This window comes from Sciurus carolinensis, chromosome 1 (assembly GCF_902686445.1).
Source record: "Sciurus carolinensis chromosome 1, mSciCar1.2, whole genome shotgun sequence".
NCBI classification, from domain to species: Eukaryota; Metazoa; Chordata; class Mammalia; order Rodentia; family Sciuridae; genus Sciurus; species Sciurus carolinensis.
Window position 1 is genome coordinate 168,831,137 of NC_062213.1, and position 24,922 is coordinate 168,856,058.

At 48.4% G+C, this 24,922-nt stretch overlaps 1 protein-coding gene across 7 annotated transcripts in view; it reads left to right on the top strand.

The window, feature by feature from the left end:
• The window catches only part of Ttc39a (tetratricopeptide repeat domain 39A), a 48,843-nt gene extending 24,758 nt beyond the window's left edge, over positions 1-24,085 (top strand). For 4 of the 7 annotated variants that reach the window (XM_047552828.1, XM_047552837.1, XM_047552845.1 and 1 more), the window contains exons 3-18: positions 2,318-2,449; positions 3,320-3,396; positions 4,188-4,255; positions 6,430-6,494; positions 7,801-7,900; positions 8,616-8,681; positions 10,603-10,711; positions 11,195-11,262; positions 11,343-11,402; positions 12,231-12,392; positions 15,878-15,969; positions 17,689-17,809; positions 20,129-20,240; positions 20,649-20,763; positions 21,723-21,839; positions 22,384-24,085. In XM_047552828.1, the coding sequence (XP_047408784.1) occupies positions 2,318-2,449; positions 3,320-3,396; positions 4,188-4,255; positions 6,430-6,494; positions 7,801-7,900; positions 8,616-8,681; positions 10,603-10,711; positions 11,195-11,262; positions 11,343-11,402; positions 12,231-12,392; positions 15,878-15,969; positions 17,689-17,809; positions 20,129-20,240; positions 20,649-20,763; positions 21,723-21,839; positions 22,384-22,507 (1,588 nt within the window). In that variant the 3' untranslated portion in view covers positions 22,508-24,085. Of the gene's footprint in view, positions 1-2,317; positions 2,450-3,319; positions 3,397-4,187; positions 4,256-6,429; positions 6,495-7,800; positions 7,901-8,615; positions 8,682-10,602; positions 10,712-11,194; positions 11,263-11,342; positions 11,403-12,230; positions 12,393-14,734; positions 15,533-15,877; positions 15,970-17,688; positions 17,810-20,128; positions 20,241-20,648; positions 20,764-21,722; positions 21,840-22,383 lie in introns of those variants that run through there. The other 3 variants (XM_047552846.1, XM_047552847.1, XM_047552851.1) reach the window with 2 other exon arrangements.
• The last annotated feature ends 837 nt before the right edge of the window (positions 24,086-24,922 follow it).

The following is a 24,922-nucleotide window of genomic DNA, read 5'->3' on the forward strand; positions in this document are numbered from 1 at the left end:
CAGGATGAGGAGGCCCAGATGATGGAGGCAAGGGCAGGCAGGATGGCTGATAATGCCTAACCCCTGGTGCTAGACAGGAAGGAAGAACTTGAGGCCACCTCAAGTGGCCAAGGGGTCCCCAGTCCCATCACCGTGCTCTGTTGATGGCTATTCCAGCACCCTCCCCATCTTGATCACTACTCTGGGTCCTGGAAGATGGGACCCCAGAGAACATTGTTTGGTAGAGCTGATTCAGCACAGGGGTATGGGGCCTGGATGCTTTGTGTGCAAATAAAAATGTGGGGTGCACACTACACTTGCTGTATCTGAGGTTTGGGGTTTGTCTTACCTCTGTACCCCAGTTTTCAGTCCTGATAAAAGGGGCCTTCCAGGTGGTAGGCTGGGACATGGGGCCAGGATTCTTAGCCACAGATGCATGTTGGGGCCTGGGAACTCAGACTAGAAATTCTACTTTGTCTGCCAGCTGCACAGGTGGGGCTGTTCCTCCTTCTGGGCCCAGCACCAGACTGGGCTCAGCAGGGAAGCTGGACAGGTGGGGATGATTTCTGGGGCTCAGACCTGTGGAGGAAGAGGAAGAGAGAGGCTAGGTCTTGGGAGTTGGAGAGGCCTGAGGAACGGGTTGGGGGGTACCAGGGGGATGAATGTCTGTGCTGCTAGAGAAGCCCCTCATTAAGGAGAGGACTGGGAAGAGACCTTGGCCCTGGCAGGGCATGGAGGAACTCAATTTACCGAGCATAGATAATGTGTCCCCTGACCTGGGTGTCACTCAAAAAGCCCTAGGACAGAAGGGTTATTGTATTCATTTTACAGAGGAAAAGCTTGAGGCTCAGAGATATTGTGAGGTTTACCAGAGTTACACAGCTTGTGACTGGCAAAGCTGAGACTCCAATCTGTGTCTGAGGGACTCTGAAGTCCAAGTTTGACCCCCACTTCAGGCAGCCACCTTTCCACAAACTTCTGTCCCCAGAGGAAGCATTGCTAGCACAAGTCTGATGAGGTGTCCTGAGGACGGGCTGGCATTGAGAGGGGTCCTCCCGCTTTTTGTTTCCTTCAGAAAACTTTGGCTCTCAAGGGGCCTAACACCTAAGTCAGTCATTCAGAAATTAAAAAAAGCAATTCAATTTACAGGTGTTCATGGATAAGAAAGGAAGACGGTTAGAGTCACATGATTTTATGATAAAACTCTATAAACCTTAGTCATCTCTCTTTCCTGTGAAGTTCCCAGCATAAGCTTGGCACTGAGGAGTTTTGTAAATAATTGACAAGGGCACGTGGGGAGACTATGCCAGGCAAGCTGCTCCCTCCTGTCAGTCCCAGGGGCCCAGGGCCCAGGCCAGTCAGCATCATCGCCCCTTCTTGCAGAAGCAGCCACCAAGGCCCAAACTGGCATGGTTCCTGTGCCTCCTTGCCCTCTGCCCTCTGTATATATTAGGCTGAATGCTGCCCCCTTCCTGCCCAAGTACACTTCCACAGAGAAGCCCCTGGTTGTAGAGGAGCAGGGAGGCAGGAGGTAAAGGCTGAGGACAGAGGTGAGTCACACCCAAGCTCTGTCCTGGAAGTGCCCACAGTCTTTGGAGACAGCTGAGCCTGTGCCAATGACACTTCAGTGTGACCTCTGCCTGGGCACAGGCACACAGTCCCTGAGGACGAGCCCTGGATTCCCAGGATGTGTAGGCAGGGGAAAGGCATCTCAGGGTGCAGGAACCACAAGGGAAAGACCCAGAGGAGAGCATGGGGTTTTCTTTGGGACGATCTATGTGGTTACTTGAGGCCAGCGGTACAATATTCAGTGTAACCAGACCATGGAGGGGTGGAGCTTGTATCCAGTGGAACTGGGAATGTCGAACCAGGGGCTTATGGTCAGCTGATGGGACAAACAGAGAGAGCACAGGTGGTCCAGGCAGTTGGGGATGAGAGCCAGCCCATGGGTGGGACTTGGGGATAGAAGGGATCTTGGGAACAGACAGGACCGGGGATTGCCTGCTGGGGGTGAGGGCAGAAGCAAGAGGCAGGCCCTGGTTTGGGGAAGGGCAACCTCAGCCACACTTCTCCAGACCCTTAGTCCTCAAGCTCCCTTGATGCTACCACCTCTCCCAGCAAGAGGAGAAACTGAGGCTCAAATTTGGAAGGTCATTTAAGGCCTCTCAGCAGGAAGAAGATCTGGGAACAGCATCCGAGGTCTTTTGAGTGGCAGTGAAAGGGTCAGATTGGACCTGCTTCCCTTACACAAAGCTGGGAGGGGATGGCAGGTGATCCCTTGGCCAGTCACCTCTGGAGCTTGAGGAGTGGTGCCCTCAACGTCCCCTCTCTCTGGCAGAACCAAGGAGAGCATGTACCACTCACTGACATATGCCACCATTCTGGAGATGCAGGCCATGATGACCTTCGACCCCCAGGACATCCTGCTTGCTGGCAACATGATGAAGGAAGCGCAGTTGCTGTGTCAGAGGTCAAGACTATGGGGGGGGGGCAGGGACCGGGGTTGTGAGGCCCACCTGTCACTCTGGCCTATCCTAGTGCCTAGCATGCCACTATTAGTGCTGCTGCTTTTGGCTAAGAAGTTTTGTCCTCAAGTGCTGAGAGCTGTACCTGCCAACTCTGTATTAGGGCTTTGATATCTGAGCTAATTACTGAACAGCTTCTGGGGACCAATCTTGATTGGGAGAAAAATCTGGCTCTGTCACTTCATAACTCTGATCTTGGCAGGTCCTCTCTGGACTTGACTTTCCTCATCTGTAAAATGGGTGTGGTGATTATGCATGATGGGTTGTTCTAGATATTGCATGAAGACATGGATCACAGGACCTGATGCATAACTAAATGTGTTTAGTCCATATTTGCTGCATGCATGAATGGACCAACACACCCAAACGCTTGGGTCAGACCTGGAAACCTAGATCATCAAACCAGGACAGTTTTCATGCCTGTACCACCAGGCAGGGACGTGGACCCAGAGAATGAAAACCCAGCATGATTCCAGGGGCTCATGGGGTTTTGAGTGTCAGGCCCAAGAAGTGGGAAAGACTCCTGGAGGAGGTAACACCTGAGTAGGGCCCTGGAGTGTGACCAGGTGCTGGTCACGACAGAGGGAATGAGGACAGGGCTCCAGGCAGAGACAACAGCAGGAACAAAGAGGGAAGAAAGTTCTTAATTTGGGGGAGCTGCCAGGAGCTCAGTATCTGGAGAATCCTATGGGAGGGGCCTGTTCACCTTGGAATTTTCTGGAGTATAGCAAAGAGAGGCAAACAGTATGACCTGGGCTGGTCCTCTCTCTTGTCCCCACTTAATGACCTGAGGCCTCCCTCTTCTTCCTCTTCAGGCACAGGAGGAAGTCTTCTGTGACAGACTCCTTCAGCAGCCTGGTGCACCGCCCCACCATGGACCAATTCACAGAAGGTGTGGCATCTGGGAAGTCCTCCCAACCATGCCGAGCCCAGATGGCCCAGCTCCAGGCCTGGGGAGTGAGGGGGAGGGGCAGTTATTTTCCCAGTTGTTACCATGGGCGCAGGGCCCTGGCCTACACATGGGGACATGGATGTCAGGCCTGGGACCTTTTCAGGAGTGGCCCTCTGGTGAGGGTGTGGGGAAACCAGCCCACCCAACAGAATTCCTGGCTGAGAACCTGGACTGAGGAAAGGGAAACTGTCATAATGACCAAGGGGACCAAGGGGTGCTAGAATGGAGTTAGATGCACTGATGGACTTGCCTTAGTCAGATTGTGAGCCCCAAGGGGAAAGTGGTCTTAGGAACTGACATGCCAGGCCTAGACTGATGGCAGCCCCAGAAGAAATGGTCTAGGCTCCTGTAGACTATGTGGTGTCTTTTTGCCATGACCTATGTGCAGTAGCCAACCATGAGTTTGGCGCATTTCAGCACAGGGACAAATGATCTCACCCACCTGAGAGCCCTGGGAGACTTTAGTATCCATCAGTGCAGCAGTGGGCTGGGTGCAGGTGCCTGCAGTGATGCTTGGGGAAGGAGAGTGCGCAGTGCCCATATTTTGGGTGTTGAGGCTGGGAGCCAGTCCAGACTCTAGGGGGACAGATCTGAGCTCGCTTGGGACAAGGTGACTGGGCAGAAGTAGGGGAGGTGCTGACACAGCCTCCCTTTGTTTTGGGGAAAGAGGGAGCTGGAAGACTGGGCTCCCGTCTCCTGCCTGCAGGACTTTTTTTTTTTTTTTTCTGCAGAGGAAATCCACGCTGAGGTCTGCTATGCAGAGTGCCTGCTGCAGAGAGCGGCCCTGACGTTCCTGCAGGTAGGGACCCCTCCTTTTGCTGGGGGGCTGGGAATTTCAGATCACTTACCATGTCCGTGCAGATGGGCACATAGCAACAGGGACCCTCCCCTTGTGATCCTCTGCTCCTGGCCCTGGCCGTGGCCAGTCTCCCTGTGGAGGAGTGGACTCTCCCTCTCCCACCTAGCACAGGTGCTCCCACCCAGTCCCAGGGTGTTGCTTCCACCTTTTCACTGCTGCTGCTCCTGTTTATAGCCACGTGGGACAACAGGCATTTTCACAAAGCCTGTTTTACACTTGCTTCTGTCTGTCAACACTGGTAGTACCTGCAGTGCCCCCGGCTTTTGCACGCAGCCCAGGTATCTCCTTTTTCCACATCTCACACACATTAGTTTGTCTTTACATAGGTTTACATTATTATTTACATTATTATTTAATCTTCACCTCAGAAGCCAGTGAAAAGGCAATTTAAAGGAGTCATTTTTCCAAGGTCATGTGGTTAGCAAATGGCCTCCTTACCACACAGTAGGATTTATGAGAGCTACACTGCATGATTTTACCAGAAAGCCTGGGTTGTCATTATAACATATCATCAGCATATTTGGAGGGAAAGGGACACACGTAGGTGCTGGTTGTTATTCTTAGCTCTTTTTTTAAAATTATCTTTTTGGACCTCTAGTGATTAGAATTAGATTAATCCTAAGATTTGGTTTAGGACTCGCTATAATAATTGCACCATGAATGACTTGTTTGTTCAAACATACTGGGGAATGAACCCAGGGGTACTTAACTACTTAGTCACATCCTAAGCCCTTTTTATTTATTTTTTATTTTGAGATAGAGTCTCACTAAATTGCTGAGATTGGCCTTAAGCTTGTGATTTTCCTGCTTTAACCTTCAGAGTTGCTGGGATTGCTGGCACATGCCACCACTCTTAGCTTATTCTATTTATTATATAATTACAAATAAGAAACACCTTCAACCCCCCCAAGAACAGCACTGGTGGAAACTCTCCTGGCCCTTTGGGATCCTGCCACTATCCTGGCCTCCCTCCACAGGGAAGCCACTATCTTCAGATTCCTCCATCCCCCACCTATTGTTAAAAACAGATTATCAAACAGCAGGAGGAGGTGTTATGGACATGACTGTATAGTGAACAGGAAATGAATAAGCTATAAAATGCAGTGTTAAATTCCGGGTACTACTTAAAACAATCAAATAGCCATTCAACTCCTGTCCTACTGATCAATCACCACAAGTAATATTTTAATCACACATCAGTACCTTCAACAGTTGCTGGGTTCTTTTCCATATTTTTATTGTTGCATTATAATTATACATAATATTGTTACATAACATAGTTACGTGTTCCTACATGCACACAATATGACAACATACAATTTGTTCATTATTGTTCCCCAGTATCTCTCCTTTTCCTTCCCTCCTGTCTCCCTGGTTCCTTTTCTCTACTCTACTGTTCTCCCCTTATTTTCATGAGATACCCACCTCCTATTTTTCCCTCCTTTTTCTCTTTAGTGTCCACATAAAAGAGAAAATGTACAACCCTAAGATAAAACAAACTATGTGTTTGGTTTAATTTCACTTAACATAATGCTCTCAAATTTCATCCATTTTCCTGTATATGACATAATTTCATTCTTATTTATGAATGAATAAAACTATTGTGTATATATATATCACATTTTCTTTATCCATTCATCTGTTGATGGAAGCTAGGCTGGTTCCATAATTTGGTTATTGTGAATTGTGCTGCTATAAACATGGTTATTCATCTGTTGCTACAGTATGCTGACTTCATTTTTTAGGATAAATACCAAGGAGGTGGTATAGCTGGGTCATATGGTAGCTATTTTTTGTTTGTTTTACCATTCCAAAATTTCTAAGGGTTTGAGACATTAGTTACTTTCCAAACAATAAAATCATTTTTATAAAAAGCAAACAAACAAAAAACAGGTTATCAGCTTCCTATTTGTATCTGAACAACACATTGTTATGCTTTCATGTTTTTGAACTTCTCAAGGGCTCAGGCTATGTGTTGCTTTCTTCACTTGTCTTCACGTGCCTGCATGATATTGTCTTCCATAAACATACCCCAGTGTGTTTACCCACACTTCTGTTGGGTTGTTTTTGGTTCTCAAGCCTGGGCTGGCTCTCAGCATCTCTCCCTCCTGCAGGATGAGAACATGGTGAGCTTCATCAAGGGCGGCATCAAAGTTCGAAACAGCTACCAGACCTACAAGTGAGTGAGGCTCGCCAGCAAGAGAGCTGGGAGGCCTGGGGCCATGGCATCCACTACCTCAGGCTGCTTTGTGGGAGGCAGAGTATTGGCTGGAGGCTGGAAGCCTAGAGTGCTGAGCTCAGGCAGATTTCTGCAGCCCCAGTGTCTCAGTGTTCTGAAGTAATATTCCCCAGGTTTTCTGACTGTGTCTGTTTCTTTGGTCTCCTGAGTGCCTTCTCTGTGGCTGAGCCTCCGTTAGGGAAAAATTAGACCCAGGTTTCACACAAATAGCTTGGTCTAGTGGAGGCAGAGAGACAGACCCAAGAACAGTCATTCAAGGAACAGCAGAACTGCTACACGTCCATGAGTGCCCAGTCCAAACTCTGCTTTCCCCAAGCTTTCTCAACTCCTCCAGCAGACAGAGATTGTATACACATACACACACCCCACCTCTGAGGGCCAGAATCATTTCCATACCTTCTGGGTCCCTGACTTTTAGCCCTGGACTAGCCACAGGTTGTGTTTATGAATGAAAGATTGAATGAATGAAAGGAAGAATGGTACAATCCAGGGCACTTTTACCCAGTATGACTCGTCAATTCCATTATCTTATCTTATAATCCTTATCTTATTATAATCCAGCATCAAATAAAGCTCTCAAAACTCAAGTTTCCCCTCTAAATTTTACATTAAAACTTATTTCCCATAAAAACTTGAGACTACTTGTCATCTTCACCTTCTCCATGTAGTGTGACTGTTTCCCTGCAGACAGGTGTTTCTCATCAATGTGACAAATGTGGCTGGGATGTCACAGACCATGCAGTTCCATGTTCCCTTGGAGACCCTGGTTGGAATTGTCCAAGGTCAGCCAGACAAGTGCTCTGACCCCTCAGCCTCCCTGTTAGCTGTCAGAATGATGTCTCCAAAACACACCTGGTCAGGTCACCTCTTGCCAACTCCTGAGGCTCCTCCTGCTCTGAGAAAAGACTCTTCATCACTATCCAGCCATTCCTGAGAGCTCTTCCCTGCATTCCATGCCACATCCCCTCCTTTTACTCAGCCTCAGACCTTGAGCTTTTCTCCAGTTCTTCAAGTACACCCAGCTGAGTCCTGCCTCAGGGACTTTGGATATGATGTTTGGTCAGGAACACTCTGTACCAGGCTAGCTGCAACTCACCCTTAAGTTTTCTGCTCAAATGTCACCTCTCCAGAAATGTGTGAATCTACCACCAGGGAGTTGTTAGATCAGGCTAAGGTGCAGTTGACCTTGGGCCCCAGCTCCTGCCCCCAGCATGTGGCTGAAACAGAGCTTTGCCTTTTCCCACAGGGAGCTGGACAGCCTTGTCCAGTCCTCACAGTACTGCAAGGGAGCGAGCCATAGGCACTTTGAAGGAGGAGTGAAACTTGGTGTAGGAGCCTTCAACCTGGTGAGTGGGAATTCCCTCTCCCCATTTCCACCGTGTCCGGGTTCCAGATAAGTCTCACCTGCATGTTTCTGCTACATGTGGTCACTACTGAATGCCACCATCCTGGCTTTGTGCCAGGTACCAGGACCCAGAGATAAACCTGGTATATTTCCAACCTTCAGAGGCTCACAGATGGGGTGTGGGTGGAGGGTGCTGGAGCCTTCTCCAGGGACTCCATCTGTGCATCTGTGTGTCAAGTTGGTGGCTCAAAATTTACAGTGGGGGAAAATCATTATAGCACTAGAACTTGACAAACCAGATACATCAGGGCTTTAATGGCAGGGAAAGCAACAGGCCTGGAAACAGCTGGTGACCCAGAGGACAGAGAGCCTAGTCCTTTTCCAGGGGAACTGGGGAAGTTTTTCTGGGCGGAGAATAAACATCTGAGCAGTATCTTAGAGGATCCACAGGAGTTTGCAGATAGGGAAGGATATTCCAGGCAGAGGGGACAGTGTATGCTCAGTCAGGGAGACTTGGAAGCACTGTGCCTGTTCTAGGGAGGAGAAGCTGCTCAGGTCCCTGCCACATAGGGCTAGGGACCTTTCCAAAGGCCTATGTGGCCAGGGAGGTCATGGATTTGCTCTCCAGGTGAAGCCTATCCAAAGAGCAGGCCTTGGGGTGGGGCACCCTACCCAACTGGGGTGCCCTCACTGTACCCAGCTGTCTATTCCTGCAGACGCTGTCCATGCTTCCCACTAGGATCCTGCGGCTACTGGAGTTTGTGGGGTTTTCAGGAAATAAGGTAAACGCCTGCCTTTTAGTGCCCTTGGTTTGCTCAGCCTGAGGACCTGGGTGCCAGTCCAGGCGCGTCGCCCCTCAGTGTGTAACCCTGGACAAAGCCCAAATCTTTGAGTCTGCCTTTACTCCAGTCTGGTCATGTGGGGCTACGCCTTCCCTCACCTCTCATGAGGAGGAGAGGCTCTTGGGTAAGGGTGGATGTGAAGGGCAACCCTGAGGGATCTGGAGTTCTTTTTCCCTCTGATACTTTCTCACTTCAAAACTTTGAGCAAGTCCTTCCCTCCAGGACGATTTTCTGGTGTTCCCACCTCATCTGGGGGATACCCAAAGGAGCCCTCCTGTGCATCAGAACTTGAGGAGGAACCAGAGAACTAGAGCACCCAGAGGCTTTACTTAGAGCAGGAACTTGAGTACCTACCAGCCCCCATTGGAGATAGCGGATCAGGGAGGGCTCCCTGGTGGAGGAGGTTGGTGGTGTGGAAGGAGCACTGGCTTGGAAGTCAGGAACCTCATCCCCTTCTTCCTGCAAGCCTGAGCAAGCCCCTCCCTCCCCTGAGTTGCCTCTCAGTAAAACAAGGAATTCATACGGGCTGGATGAGTGTTGCTCAGATGTGCACTGTCTCTGGCCTTTCCTGACATCTGCCATGCCCATGGACCTCTACATTATTATTTACGTATTATTTTTCTAAAAAGTCACTCAATTTTCACTTTATTTTATGAAACCATATTATGCGAAATGTGTATTATTTGGCATAACAACATTATAAAAAATATGAGGACTGAACAATCTTATGAAGTGGGGACCCCATAACTCAACCCCAGACTGCTTCTCTTTGTGAGATGTGAGCTTAGGGCAAGAGTTTGGACACAGGCCAGCACAGGCCTGGGGCTTTCCTCTGGATAACATCAAGACAGAGAAAGCCAAGGCGGGAGACTGTCACCTGAGACATGGTACTTATTAATGCTTGTCCTTGGGCCCTCAAAATTTTGGTTGCCAGCTGGGTGCGGTGGTATAATCCCAGCAACTTGGGAGGATTGTAAGTTTGAGACCAACCTCAGCAATTTAGTAAGGCCCTAAGGACTTAGCAACGCCTTGTCTCAAAATGAAAACAAAAGACAGGGCTGGGGATGTGGCTCAGTGGTTAAACAACCCTAGATTCAATTCCAGGTACCCAAAAAAAAAAAAAAAAAATTTTTTTTTGGATGCCGTCTGTGGTCTGTGACTGGAGGCCTCAAAGGTCCCATCCTGTGAGTTTTGCTTTCTAAAGCATGCCTTTGGTGGCAGGTAGGGTCGCAGGGTGCAGATGAAAGAAGAGTATGAGAAAGGCCCCGCATGGGATAGGTATTCCTAACCTGCAGCATCCAGCTTAGGCTTTGTCCCAAAGGCAGGGCAGCCATAGAGGGTTTGAGGTAGGCAGGTTTGGGGAAGGACAGGAATGCTGCAGAGTACACTGAGGGGCAAGGGACTACGGAGGCAAACAGGTGGAGTCTGGCCCTGCTCCTCCCCATACTAGGTTCTTCCCCAAGGAAGCCTTCCCAGACCCCTGACCCCACCTGTGCCCAGACCCTGTGCTTAGGATCTTCCTTTCACAACTCCTCCTCCCAACCCAACAGAGGCTCGGCCCTCAGAACCCACTGCAAGACTGAGAGTAGGTGCACACGGGGTTGAAGGGGAAGGGACTGTGGGAGGGGAGGGTGACATCCAAGACCCAGGCAACCCTTTCCTGGCCTCAGCAGCAGTGTCCCCTTCCCCCCAGGCTCTGGGAGTACAGCCCCTTGCTCAGGGTCACAAGCCTGGGGGCAGCTACTGTGGTCTCCAGGATTTCAGACTCTAAGCCTGGTGCTCTCTCACTCCTGCTTCAGCAGCAGGGACTCCCAGGCACTGCCCCTCTCTGGGAACCTCAGCCTGTTCTCCTTTCCCCCAGGACTATGGGCTACTGCAGCTGGAGGAGGGCGCATCGGGGCACAGCTTCCGTGCTGTGCTCTGTGTCATGCTGCTGCTGTGCTACCACACCTTCCTCACCTTCGTGCTCGGTAGGAGCCCTAATAGGACCCTGGGTCTGATGGTCACCAAGGACCAGGGGCTGCAAACTCTGCCCAGGACCGTGGGACAGCGGGTGGGTTACTGAAACCAGAAATAACAGAGCTATATCAATTATCCTGGGGCCTAGCCTGCTGGCCACTCACTTCCTTACAGTGTAACAAGGTTCCAGCCACAGTTTCCTCATCTGTGAAACGGGGATGATTGTGCCTACCTTGCAGGGAGTGAAGATGCTGTCCTGTGTTTCTGGGCACAGACTTGGCAGATTTTTGGATCCTGATTATTGAGCCTTGTGATGTGCCAGGGTGATATCTGCATTATCTTATTTAATTCTTACATCACCTTGGAGATGTAAGAAGGAAGAATTATCATCCCCATTTCACAGAGTGGTAGGTAGAAGGCCCTGGTAGGCTGCTGGGAAGAACACAGGAGCTGGCGATGGTAATGTTTAATGCTCCCCTGGCTACCTCCTCCAGGTACTGGGAATGTCAACATTGAGGAAGCAGAGAAGCTGTTGAAGCCCTACCTGAATCGATACCCCAAGGTGAACCCATATTCTGCCAAGCACCCCCAAGCCCATGAGCACACCATGAACCCACACATACCTTATGTATGTCGCTGCAGGGCGCCATCTTCCTGTTCTTTGCTGGGCGGATTGAAGCCATCAAAGGCAATATTGACGCAGTGAGTATTGAGGGGTCTCTTGGGATCTCTTCGGTCTCCAGCCCAGCAGGAAGTCAGACATACAGAGGCATACTTAGTGATAGGGCAGACTGGAAGTGGGACCCCAAAAGAAGACCCACACAAGAACAGGGATAGGAGAGTCACTTCTAACTAAGGCAGTCTGGGAAGGGGAAGGAAGACATGGCATCTGTACTGTAGGATTTCTTTTCTTTCCACATTTTTTATTGATGTGTAACAGTTGTACATCATGATTTATTGTGCTGTATGATATTCCAGGTGAGGGAGATGCTTGAGGGAGGTGGAGAGTCAGAAAGGCCATTTGTTCAGGGCATGGCGAGGTCATACCCCGGTGAGTAGAGTGGTAGTGCCAGGGGCTGAGGGAGCTAGGAAGAGTTAGAGTTGGGAAGGGTCACAGTACTGGTGGAGACTCCAGCACTAAGCCAAGGCCCACAACAGACTCTACAGTGTGGAGTGCTAGGGTTTCTGGCTGGCCCTGCCAGGACTAACATCCCAGGCCCAGGTAACCTCATGGAGGCTACTGGTAGACATCATTATATCACTGTCAGATTAACTCCTCCACTGCCTGTTATCGCCTCCAGTGTAGCTCTGTCCTACCCTTTCATTTTGTGACTAGAAATTTAGAGTACCAAAGAGAGGCAGTAATGGGCCAAGGACATATAAGACTTAGGTGGGTAGAACCAGGACAGAAAGATCTGGCCCCATCCAAGCCTGGCACAGGAGGAGGTCTGGTCTGCTGTGGGACTGGAGGTCACAAAGGGTGCAGAGGGTGGAGCAAGGCACACCAAGCTGATGCATAGGTGTCTGCAGGCCATCCGGCGGTTTGAGGAGTGCTGTGAAGCCCAGCAGCACTGGAAGCAGTTTCACCACATGTGCTACTGGGAACTGATGTGGTGCTTCACCTACAAGGGCCAGTGGAAAATGGCCTATTTCTATGCCGACCTGCTCAGCAAGGAGAACTCCTGGTCCAAGGTGGGTTGACTCCACATGTCAGGGTACTGGGACACTGGGGCTGATGCAGACTAGCCATGAATCCCTAGACAAAGGGCCAAACCCTTGGCTGAACACAGATATGCCAGATGGAATCTAAATAGGACCATATATTCTGGTAGAACTCAGGGTTGAAAGGAACTAAAACCATGAGGAGCAGAGAAATTTGGTTTTTGTTTGGTGCTGGAAATTGAACCCAGAGCTTCACGCATGCCAAGTTTGCATTCTACCACTGAGCTACAGTCCCAGAATTAGGTCAGTCGAGATGTTTGGTCACAGTGAATAGAAACATGGCTCACATCTAGCCAATTGCTGTCCAGCAGAACTACCTGGCTCCCACCATTTCCTTCACATCACACCCAGTGAAGTTGCCATCTCCATTGAGCACATGCTAGACTCTGAGGCTTAAAAGGGTATGTGACTTTCCTGGCCCACATAGCTTTTGGTGACAAACCTTGGATTTGAGATCAGTTCTCTGAGACTCATCAGCCTCTGCTTTTCCCTTGCTGCTCTAGTCCTCCCAGAAGACTGGCTTGCCCTGAGACCACCCTGTTGTTGGGGCTTGCTCAGGCCCCTGTGTGCCCACACCCGTGCCTCACCTCCCACTCCCATTGAGAACAAAGCCTTGGGGAAGCTTTTTGAACTAAAAGTAGAAGCCTTCCTGTGCAGTGAGGTGGCAGCTGGGCTCACCCAGTCAGGGAAGAAGGGGATCTGGGGCATCCACACAGCTGCTGTGAGCAGTAACAGGAGAACCAGTCCTCTCAGGTATCAGGACATCTCTGGCTGTGACAACCAGCTCAGTCCCCAGCTCCCTGAGTGTCTTTGGGTCTGTAAGTCCCTCTCTATCTGCAACACTCTGAGAGGGGTTTCCTATGGAAAATGGGGGTTGTAACAGCCTGAATTCTGGGGCCTCATTCTAGCTGGCCCTGCCAGGACTAATATCCTAATCTCTAGCATGTGGCCACCACAGTGTTAATCACTGTCCAGCTCTAAGGATGTGGCCTGTGGCCACTGTCATATGTGTCACCCCCTCTATTCAGATTCCTCTCTGCTTGGACCTTTCAAAGGCAACCCTGTGAAGATCTTTGAGTTTCCCAGTGCTTAGCCTAGGGATTGAGATGGCAGAAATTTGGTGGTGACATCTGCACACTTAGTAATATAAAGGGGGAATGACAGCAGCTCTGAGGCAATCCTGGGAGATCCCGTCGAGAGTACTAGGAAGGCTTCAGGAAGGGGAGCTCTCAGAGCTGAGCTTGGGAGGAGGAGCTAGTGTGGTAGAGTGGAGGAAGTGAGAGAATGCCCAGAGCCAGGGACAGCAAGAGCAAAGGCTTGGGCCAAGAGGTTCTGTGTCACCGGGAGGGGCCACTGGAGGAGACTGTAGGGTGGGAGTACAGGGACACTAGGGAGTCCTCCCTCCTCTGAGCCTCTTGCTGAAAGCGTCTTCATGGCAATTACTCTCTGCTTGGCATAGACTCTATACTGTAACCCAGCAAGGTAAATGTGGAATCTGAGGGTAACCCTGGGGAGACAGGACTCACAACAGGGAGGCAGCTGCCTTGTTCCACGACATCCTGGATAATTTGAATGTGCACAACTCCAGGTCATCAAATCCATCCTAACCCCTGGTGGCATAGTGAGGGTGAGCTGTCTGGGGTGAGTAGAGAAGGCTCTTAGGGGAATGAGCCTGACAGAAGAGAGTGACATACTGGGCAGAGGAACAGTGCAGGCAAAGGCCTGGGTGGGGCCTACAGAGTAATGGAGAAGAAATGGTGCAGATGAGCCAGAAAAGGAGTTTGGGGAAGGTGTGAGGGGCTCCAGTGACTTTTGGGGCTTTTTGCTAACATCAGGGGTGAGGGCAGCCGTTGAATGAGTGAGTGTGTGAGTGGTTTAGATTTGTGCTTCCTGGGCATCCCAAGTACCAAGTCCTGTTCTAGGCCAGGAATACAAGAGTGAACAAAGCAAAGACCCTGCTAACATCTTAATTGAGAGATAGGAAACACACAAATAGATGTACAATATACCATAACATTGGTCCCCTTCTGAAATATGGGTGGTCAGAGATGCTTGTCAGGGAAGACACCAGAATGTGCTGAAGGGGCAGGCCTCACTGCCTTCAGACAGAGGAGCTGTGCACACCTGTAATCGCAGCAGCTCGGGAGGCTGAGACAGAGGAGCTCAGCAAGAGCAAGGTGCTAAGCAACTCAGTGAGACCCTGTCTTTAATAAAATACAAAATAGGGCTGGGAATGTGGCTAGTGGTTGGTTGTCCCAGGGTCCAATCCGTGGTACCTGCCCCCTCAAAAAAAAAAAAAAGAAAAAGAAAGAAAGAAAGAAAGAAAGGACCTTCAGACACAGGGAGCTGTGGATGCAGAGGGCTGCAGCGGAGGGCTGCAGCGGAGGCCTGGGCAGGAGTACAGGGAAACACTATTCTGGGAAGAGCTCAAGGCCAGTGTGACCTCAGTGTGTGAGTGAGGGGGAGAAGATAGTAGGAGACTGGGGGAAACAGCCTCATAGTCAATCGTGTGGGTAATGGTTTGCAGGGGGTGGAAATGAGGGTGTAGAAATGGGAGCAGGGAGTGCAGGAGACCATGTGAACTAGGAGAGGTGGTGTGGGGGCTGGTGTAATAACTGAGGGGAGCTGTAAGACCAGGGCCTGTGGGATTCAAGGCTGGATGGGAGGTAAAGTCGCCGCATAGTGGGCAGGGCAGAGGGAGCGGGCTGGGTAACAGGTCTCCACAAGGGGAGAATTCCCATCAGCTTTTCCTGACGTTGTGAAGGGCGGAGTGAGGCGCGGGCTCCAGCGTGGCTGCCAGATGGAAGGCTGCTTTCTGCCTCCTCCGGAGACCAGACTTCAGGATGTCCTGCTCCTATTTCTTTCTTGGCTACTGGCAGGTATTTTCCTTGGCAGCAGCCCCAGAAGTCAGGAGCCGTGGTTCAAGGATCGGCCACTTGAGGGCAGCACGGAGCCGGGCGCCTCTCCCATAGGACTTCCGGGGGAGGGCGTGCGCAGGCGCGCAGGGATCATGTTCCGGACTGGGCTGCACCTGCCTGTACAGCACACGTCCTACCTCCCGTGCTTGCTCGGGCCACTGTTTTGGCTGGAAAGCCCCCTCCTGGGCCTCTGTAAATCTTCTCATTGTCCCTCAAGAGCCCATTCTGCAGTTGTTGCTTTTCAGAAGCCCTAATGCTCCCGCTGTCTTTGTCTACATCCCAGCCTCTTCTAGTTGCTTGGGCCTCTCCACTGCTTCAGGTTGGAGGGGATGGCTGCTTTGACATAGGATCCTCCAGGATTTAAATCCCAGCTCAACTCCGCAAGTTGCTTCAGCTGCCTGCCACTTTCTTCCTAGAGGCTTAGGGACAGTGTCAGCCACTATGCTGGGCCACAGTGAGGAATGAGGAATTTGCGCCATTCTGGGGCAGTGACTGGCAGGAGGGTTTCTCACATCTGTCTCTTACTGTCTCACACAGGCCACCTACATCTACATGAAGGCTGCCTACCTCAGCATGTTTGGGAAGGAGGACTACAAGCCGTTTGGGGATGATGAAGTGGAGCTATTTAGGTAGGCCCCGCCATCCCACTGTGGACAAACCAACCAGGCTCCTCCCATAGCGGCCTGAGCTGGGGGCAGCAGAAAGGGACCCTGGTGAGGTGGCATCTCCCCCAGCTCTGGACTCCCTGTTCAGGGAGCATTCACAGCCTGTCATCCCCTACACTGCTGCTGCTGCTGGTCAGAACCCTTTGAATCTGCACAGGTTTCCTTTCAAAAGTGGTTTTGTAGATATTCTCTACTACTCAGCCTCTTCCATCTGCTCAGTAAGACAGGTGGACACTGAGACCTACAGAGGGGCAGGTCCTCCTTCAGTTGAGGTAGCCTGATGCACTCCAGAAACACAATAGAGAGCCCACCCCACAAATGAGGACCAAACCAACAGGATTAAATCCAGCCTGTGACTTTTCTTTTTTTTTTTTCCTTGTGGTACTGTGGATTGAACTCTGGAGTACTCTACTACTGAGCTACATCCCTACCCCTCTTTATTTTTTGAAACAGGATCTAAAGTTCCCCAGGCTAGCCTCAAACTTTCAATTCTCCTGCCTTAGCCTCCTAAGTGGCTGGTATTATAGGTGTGTGCCTAGCTCAGCCTGTCCCATTTCTTAGCAGTGTCACCTTGGACAATTTCAGCATCATAAAGTGGGAATAGCACTCTCTATCTTGCAGGGTTATTGTCTGACAATTAGATGTATATTTAAAGTGCCTGGCATAGGACCTGAAACCTAGTGAGCTGACTGCCAAGTGGTGCTATTTTCATTCTTATCTGTACCATCTGTTTGCCTCCTAGGACAGATCAAAAAGGTTGTTAAGGGAAGGCTCCTTTAGCTGTGGCAGGTTAAAGAGGGAGTTTAGATCCTTCCTAGGATCATGGGGAGGTTGGCTGAACCCAATTTGCAGACCTGGGAGTGGGTGTAATATGATCTTCCAGGACTACTGCTGTCACAATAATAGGGTATGCATCACTTATGGAGTGCCTGCTACTCTAGCAAACTCCATATCCCTGTCCTGTAGAACTCTCCTAGAAAGTCTATGAGGGCAGGCATCATTAATACTACAGAGACGAGAAAACTGAGGCCCAGAGAGTTTCCTTCCAGCATGCAAGGAATTTGGGGTGGCCTAACCCCTGAGGTCCAGCTGCTTCTTGAACCTAAATGGCTCAGGCCTGAGGTCAAGTCCACACCAAATGACTATGGCAGAAATGGGACGGTGGGAGAGCTGGTGGGTGAAGCTCTAGATGTGGTGTGCCTAGATGCATACTGCGTATTATTGTGCCCTTGGAAACACCTAAGGAGGAAAGCTCAAGAGACTAGAATTAATTAAGGATTTGAGCTATTTGGTCTGGGTAGGTCTCACCCTTCCTCTGGGTGTTGGTCTCCCCTGTGAAACTGGGATTAGTCTTCCATTAGGTCCTCCCAGGAAATAGAGCCTGGGAGTGGAGGAGCAATAACTAGGATACAGGGCAAGCCTAGTAGCATTTAGGTATATTCTCACTTCTGCTAGCCACAAACCCCTTGTCTATCTAGCCAAAGGAAGGGGGGGTAGGTTGTAAGGTAGGGTCTGTGAAATCAGACTGTAGCCAGAGGCTGTTTCAGACCTGGAAGGCTCTTACAGTCATACAGATGGGGAAACAGGTCCAGAGAAGGGCCAAGCAGAGGCTCGGTAGCCTGGGGACCCTCACTCCTCTTGCTTTTTCTCACATCCTCCCCACCTTCCTTGTCTCTTTCCCAGAGCTGTACCAGGCCTCAAGCTCAAGATTGCTGGGAAATCTCTACCCACGGAGAAGTTTGCCATCCGGAAGTCCAGGCGCTACCTCTCCCCCAACCCTATCTCATTGCCAATCCCTGCTTTGGTGGGTAGGAAGGTTTGACCTGTCCTGCCCTTGGGTTTGGGTTTGTGAGGATTAGATAAGAGCCACTGCCTGTGGGAAGTTGATGAGGAAACTTTCATGTCTCTGAGCCTGGAGAGAATTTCACAATTCACCTGGGACTGAGGGTAGGAACACAAATGAGCTGATCCAGGTCCTGCACCTGAAAAAGTGCTAGTACTTGCAGGGTGGAGCTGGGGAGACGGGCCAGCAGGCTGCAGATACCTCAGGGCAAAAAGAGCAGCTCTTTCAGGCCATACCCTGGTCCCCAGGCAGAGGTATCAACCTGACACTGTCTTCTGTTCCCAGACCATTCCAGTGGTCACATGATGATAATAATTGTTGCTTGTGCTGTCCCCTTCACTAAACCCATCTGTTTTGAGGGCTGGAGTCTCAGCCCATGTCATTCAACTCTGAACAAAAACTGTGGCAGGGGTATTAAGGCCTAAAAGATGAAGTAACCTGTCCAGTTTGCACAGCTAGTGAGTTGGGAGTCAGAATTTGAACTGGGCAGCCTGGCTTCAGAGCTTGTATTCTGAGCCACTGTTATAATGCTAATTCCATAGCAGGCATCAGATAAACTTCCCCTTAGCTAAGAGTCCTATTGTTATTCAACTAGTAAGGCAATTAGAAAAATAGGAACTCTAATTCAGAGACCTGAACTTGTCCCACTATTCGCTAGTGTGTACTTTAGGTGGAATTCCTCTTCTCAATATAAACTAAGCTTAGTAATATGTGCCTTGCCCATTTCAGACTAGATACAAGTACTCACTGATAAAATGGTGTTAAACATTTTGTAACTTGAAAAGCTCAATATTTATATAGAATTTCATTTAGAGCTTATAGCCTGAATATTTCTAAACAAGTATAAAAATATTTTACAAATATAAATATATAGGGGCTGGGGTTGTAGCTCAGTGGTAGAGCACTTGCCTAGCATGTGTGAGGCACTGGGTTTGATCCTCAGCACCACATAAAAATAAATAAAATAAAGGTATTGTGTCTATCTACAACTAAAAAATATTAAAATATGTATTTTAATATTTTAAATGTCTTAACATTAAAAATATATGTATTTTAATATATTTTCATACACACACACACTATATATAGTAAAGCGTTTACTATCAAATGGGGAAAAGGAGTATTGTAGGAAGGGCAGGGTATGCAACTTTATTAAAAAGGGAAGAATTTTCCCAAACTGTAATCTTCAAAACACTATTTAGGCAGAACATGGTTTCAGTGATTAAATACATTGGGAAAGTGAGCCTAAACAAAATATATATGCTGTAGACTTTCTTGGAGATTTTATATGCTGATCTACGTGATGAGTTTCCCAGAAGCAGCTTAAGGATATGATTTTTTCCTAAATTATTTAGGCACAAACCCCTGTCTTTTTTAATGGAATATGTACTAACTTGGAACTACAGAACAGTTTGAGAAATACTAGTCTAAATTAAAATTCCCTTTCTGGAACCTAACAAGAACCACAACAATAATGTCTTTCTAGAACTTTATACAAATTACATTCCATTACTTGGTTTGTTTAGGAAGTGCTGATCTAAGCTAACATTTACTTGAACACAAATTTAATATCCTGAGCTTCTTGGAAGTCAAGGCAAAACAACAAACAACAACAAAATGGAATCAGGATATGTTTTATAGTTTTCATGATGGTAACTCAACTCAATTCAAAAGGAAATGGAATGTGATTTGCCATTATTGGGCTCATTGCTTTGGGGAGGATAGGCAAGAAGGTGACCGTCTTAAGTTCTATTTCCCCAAAGTACTTAAGGAAATTATGGCATCAATATGAGAAGGCCCTGCCAGCTTGAGAAGGGAGGATTTCTTATAGTGTGGGGCATGGTCTTATCTTCAAAAATGGCAAATTTGGACAGAGGTTGGAAGAAGACCTAATAGTACCCAGAGAAGATACAGAAAAGTAGCTGAAATATACTGGTAGTTATGGGCAGAAGAGTGAGAATATTGGGTCCCCTGCCCCACTGCCAGTGCTGGGGCCTCTTGCATGTTAGGCAAGTGCTCTACCACTGAACTGCGCCCCCTGCCCCAACATTGGACCATCTTAAATTCCTGACTGGGTTAAAGTGAGATCTCAATAGTAAACGATAAAATTCTCTCTATACCGCTCTCAAGCCCACAGCTTCACAGGCTGGGTTGAGACTTAGTTGAGATTAAATTAGAAGGAACTGTGAAATCCTCTGATCTGTCATTTTATAGACAGAAATACTAAATCCCCATTAGGGCAGAAATGTAGGACTGACTTGCCCTACCCCCTGCCCTCAGGAAATGATGTACATCTGGAATGGCTATGCTGTGATTGGGAAGCAGCCAGAACTCACGGATGGGATGCTTGAGATTATCACCAAGGCTGAAGAAATGCTGGCAAAGGGCCCAGGTGACTACTCTCAGGCCCTTGAACCTGCCAGGCTAGGGCAGGTCTTTACAGTTGAAGATTCCCTCAGCCAAAAATGCTTTTCCTCGCTTCTCTACTCTGGTAACTGTCCTTTTTCTTTCTAGACTGACCTTCAATGTCAGCTCCTCCAAGCAGCTATCCCTTGTCCCCTTTTCAAGGCCTCTCCACCAGGCTCCCCAGCCCCTGGGCTTCCTTCTGTCATTCCCAATTCTCTATATTGTCATTGTCTCCAGTGTCCGTCTTTCCTTCTCAGATATGAATCCCCCTCCCCCGCAGGACAGGGACCGTATCCGATTCGCTTTTGTCCTCGGCCCTACAGAGTAGGAGCTCCCTGAGTAATGGAGCAGAAATGACTAAGTTGATCTTCTTCCCTCCAACCCCTGTTCTCAGAGAATGAGTACTCAGCAGATGATCAGTGTTTGGTGAAACTGTTGAAAGGCCTGTGTCTGAAATACCTGGGCCGTGTCCAGGAGGCCGAGGAGAATTTCAGGAGCATCTCTGCCAAGTAAGTGCCTTGGCTGCTCCTGCTGGGCCTGGGTCTCCTGGGAAGAATTTGGGGGGGCTTCTCCATCCTCATGTGGCTGACAGCAGCCAACCCTATTCACCTATGTGTACTAGTGTCCACTGTACTGGACACAGGAAACTCAGACCTAGACCTCCAGGTTCGTGAAATTCTCCAGCCATGTTTCCAGTGAACAGTGCCCTGGCAGAGTCTGTAATTCAGCAACACAGGGAGCAACACGTTAGAGATGGATATCTACGGGTAGCTCAGCGAGGGCTGTGCTGGAGGGAAGCAGAGGGTGCCTGGAGGATGGACCTAAACCTAATTGGAAATGCCAGAAAAGATTTTCCCGGGCTGACATTTAAATTGGGAAGCTTACCAAGCAGAGAAAATAAGGGAGAAAGTAGGTACAGCATGTACAAAAGCCTGGACACAGGACAGACATCTGAGATTGGGGCGACAGTGGTGGGGGGCCTTTGCTGCCTGAGTGAAGCTGTAGAGAGAAAGGGTTTAACATGAAGTACAGAGGGCTAACCTGAGAAGGGCCTGGATGTTGTTTTTCATAAGGCTAAACCTATTCTGCAGAGGAGAGCCAGGAAGGATACTGGACAGGGCAGATTTGCATTTTAAAAGTCTGACTCTGGGGCAGCATAGAACACAGGTCAGGGCCAGGAGACTTCCCAGTTTAATAAACCATTCAGCCTGGAGTACACAGTTGGCACTGAAGTAGGGGGCAGACTAAGGATGACAGGAGACGTAGGTTGTCAGGAGCCTTAGGGTACAGAACTGGAAGGCTTCGCTGTGGACCTCAGCCTTTCTAAGGTTAGGTGGTGGGAATTTTCCCAAATTGGAATTCAGGTCAGGAAATCCTCATAAGAAGTTCTTGGGAAGCTACAGAGGAGAACCTTAAAGGACACCTCAAGGGCAAAAATCTGTGAGCCATACCCTCCTCTGTTCTGTAGTGAAAAGAAGATTAAATATGACCACTACTTGATCCCAAATGCCCTATTGGAGCTGGCCCTGCTGTTTATGGAGCAAGGCAGAAATGAAGAGGCCGTCAAACTCCTGGAGTCAGCCAAGTAAGGCTTATGTAACCTTAATCTGTCATTTGTTCTTCTCTCTGAGCTCAGGAGCTGGGCAGGGGGAAAGGAACCCCCAGACAGCAGTGAGGGAGGCTTCTTGGGGAGGGCAGGCCGTCCAGAGGCCATCATGTATCCCTGGGAACCCAGCTCTGCCTCTACCATGGAAAGCTACTTCCTCACCCTACAAAATGAGTAATTGGAATCCCAGAGGCAGGAAGTGGGCTGCCAAGGGCTGGTGTGAGGACCCAGGTCTCCTGCTTTCCAGTCCAGGAATCTATCTCCTGAAACCACCCCTTCAAGCATAGGGACAGAACAGAACCAAGAACTGTTCCGAAGGGCATGATACCAGGGTGAGAGGCCACATACCCTCTGGGTATTCCTTCCCTTGGCTAGGGCTCCACTCTCTCTTTGGATGAGGTAGGGATCTGAGTCCCTAAAAACCTCCCATAGCTAGGGAGAAGCACATCTAGCTCAAACAGAAAAAGAAAAAGACCTCCCAGAGCAAGCAGCTTCACGTGTCTAATTTTCTCCTCACTTCCAGGCAAAACTACAAGAATTATTCCATGGAGTCAAGGACGCATTTTCGAATCCAGGCAGCCACACTCCAAGCCAAGTCTTCCCTAGAGAATGGCAGCAGATCCATAGTCTCATCAGTGTCCTTGTAGCTTTGTGTAGTACTCCTGGGCTGCAAGATGAACAGAGACAGCTGGACAGAGCTGCTGGAAACATTTCAAAAGATCCCCTCCCCTGCCCTGCCCTGCCCTGCCTTTGGGGTCCACCGGTGCTCCAGTGGAGTGGCACAGCAAGACTATCCATGCAGAAGCAAAGCCGGCATTTTCACCAGTGTGGCCATAGGCCTCTGCCAAGGGCAGAGCAGGTGGAGCCCTCTGCCTGCCCTATCACATATACGGGTACTTGTTTTTCACTGTGATGTTTAAAGAGAATGTATGAACAGTTTACATTTTCCTTAGAAAAACATTGATGGGATTGTGGTTGGCTTTAAAAAACAAAATCAAAAAACAAACCACCTGTAAATCTTTGTTTTCACCCACACTGATGTGGAGGTAAATCTCTTTAAAAGATGCCAAAGGCCAAACTGCTTTTTAAGCCTCAGCAAGGACCTTCCTTTCAGAGGACCTAAAAGAATATCCAGAATATCTGAATTTGAGGTTCCTGGAGGTGTGGCACAAACATCACACAGACACCTACTACCATCTCCTACTTCATTTCACTTCCTTAGTGACTGTCCAACTTAAAAATCAAGCAGGTGTTTTGGGGGAGATGAAATTTGAGCTCATCTGTAGAAAAATCATTCCCAGTAGGGAATGGGGATGCCAAGGCCCAACAGAGGCGCTATGTGACCCTTCGTGTGCCAAAACCAGGAAGTTTATGGGAAGTGAGGGAGATGGTTTACAGAACTAGCCTGCATCCTTGCTATATGCCAAACTGAAACCACTGGGAATAATTTATGAAACAAAAATCTTCTGTAGTTCACTGCAAGGTACATTTATTCACAGCATTTTTCTTAGATTATTCTTGGCCTGCTGTATTATGTTCTAGATTTTTCAGTGAGAAGAGAGATTTAAGTAATAAAATTTATACATTTAAAGAGGTCATGCAACATCTATTTCAATAAAATATGTGTTGCTTAGATTTTGGAGCAGGGCAGAAAGTTTTGATTAGAAGCAACATGGCTCATGTCTTTTATTTAGTCCACATTTTTAAGATAAGTTACCAACATTTAAAAAGGAGATTTCACAAATGAATCTGGATTCTGGCCTCAACATTTGAGCCTCAATTTCCAAAAGACACAACAATCAGCTGAAGTTAAGTAGAGACTACTTTAAACACCATTTCTACCTTTCTGGTACTTGAATTTGTAAGCTCTGGGATCTTTAAAGAGAATGCAAGTTCAGTTGCCAACAATTTTACCACTCACATTCTAATGCCAATACATTTCAACATAACTATTTTTCTGAAAGGGAAATTATGTAAATAGTTCATTTGTAAAAATGTGACTCTCCAGATGCATGAATGCAATTTCTATAAGAACACAGTCATCTTTACCAACCTTCTAGAACTGCTGTGTTTAACAAATACCTGAGCATCTATCTGCCTAGGGTTGGGTTAATACTAATATACAATCAAACAGTCTGCTACGACCAATGCTGAAAGGAATCATTGCTTTTAGGTAAAGCATATTCTTACCAGGAAAAAAATAAAACAAACCCTTCATCCAAGATCATCTTTTGCACTGTCAAAAGTGCTGTCACAGTAGGATGCTGTGAAAAAATTTCTCATTGTCACTAGACAAAAAATGTGCTCTCCAAGAGTCCTTTGCAAGCTCTTTCATTCCCAAAGCTGGATACTGGAAGACCAACCTGTTTCTAGGCTGTGAGGCAAGATAGAGTGAGAGGGTGACTGCTGGATGAGGGTGAGTGGGCTTTCGTGGTTTCCCCACACATTAGAAGGCTGCCTACTGCTACACCAAAGCAGCATTGGTCACAGGATCACTGACTGATATATTTGCAAAATTGCAGTTTGAAACAAAATAGGGCTGGGAGGTGTAGCTCAGTGAAAGAGCACTTGCCTAGCATGAGTGAAACCCTGGGTTTGATCCCCAGCATGACAAAAAAGAAAAAAAAAATTCAAAAATAGAAATCTCTCCCTGAATTTAGATAGTAATAGGAATTTATAAAACAAACACAACTTTATTTCAGTATTCCTTTCAGCTGCATTTGCTTTACATTTTTATGTGAGGATTGTTTCCTTACCAACATTCGTTGCTACCCATTTCCCACTGGGCTTCATTAATTAGCCTATTGTCACTTTTACCTGTTACCCTGGTTGCAAGCTGACTGATAATCAGAAGGATTTTACCTCCTTTTTCCCACCTGTAGCTTCTGAGCTAGTCTATCTAAAAACATTTATGTGAAATAGAATGAAAACATTGGGTTTCTAGCAACATATCTAAGGTCTCTGAAAATCCTGTCATGGGCTTCTTGGTGTTTTTTTTTTTTTTTTTTTTTGTCATTACTTCTCTAATACTTCAAATCTTTCCAGCATATCTGCCCTGCAGA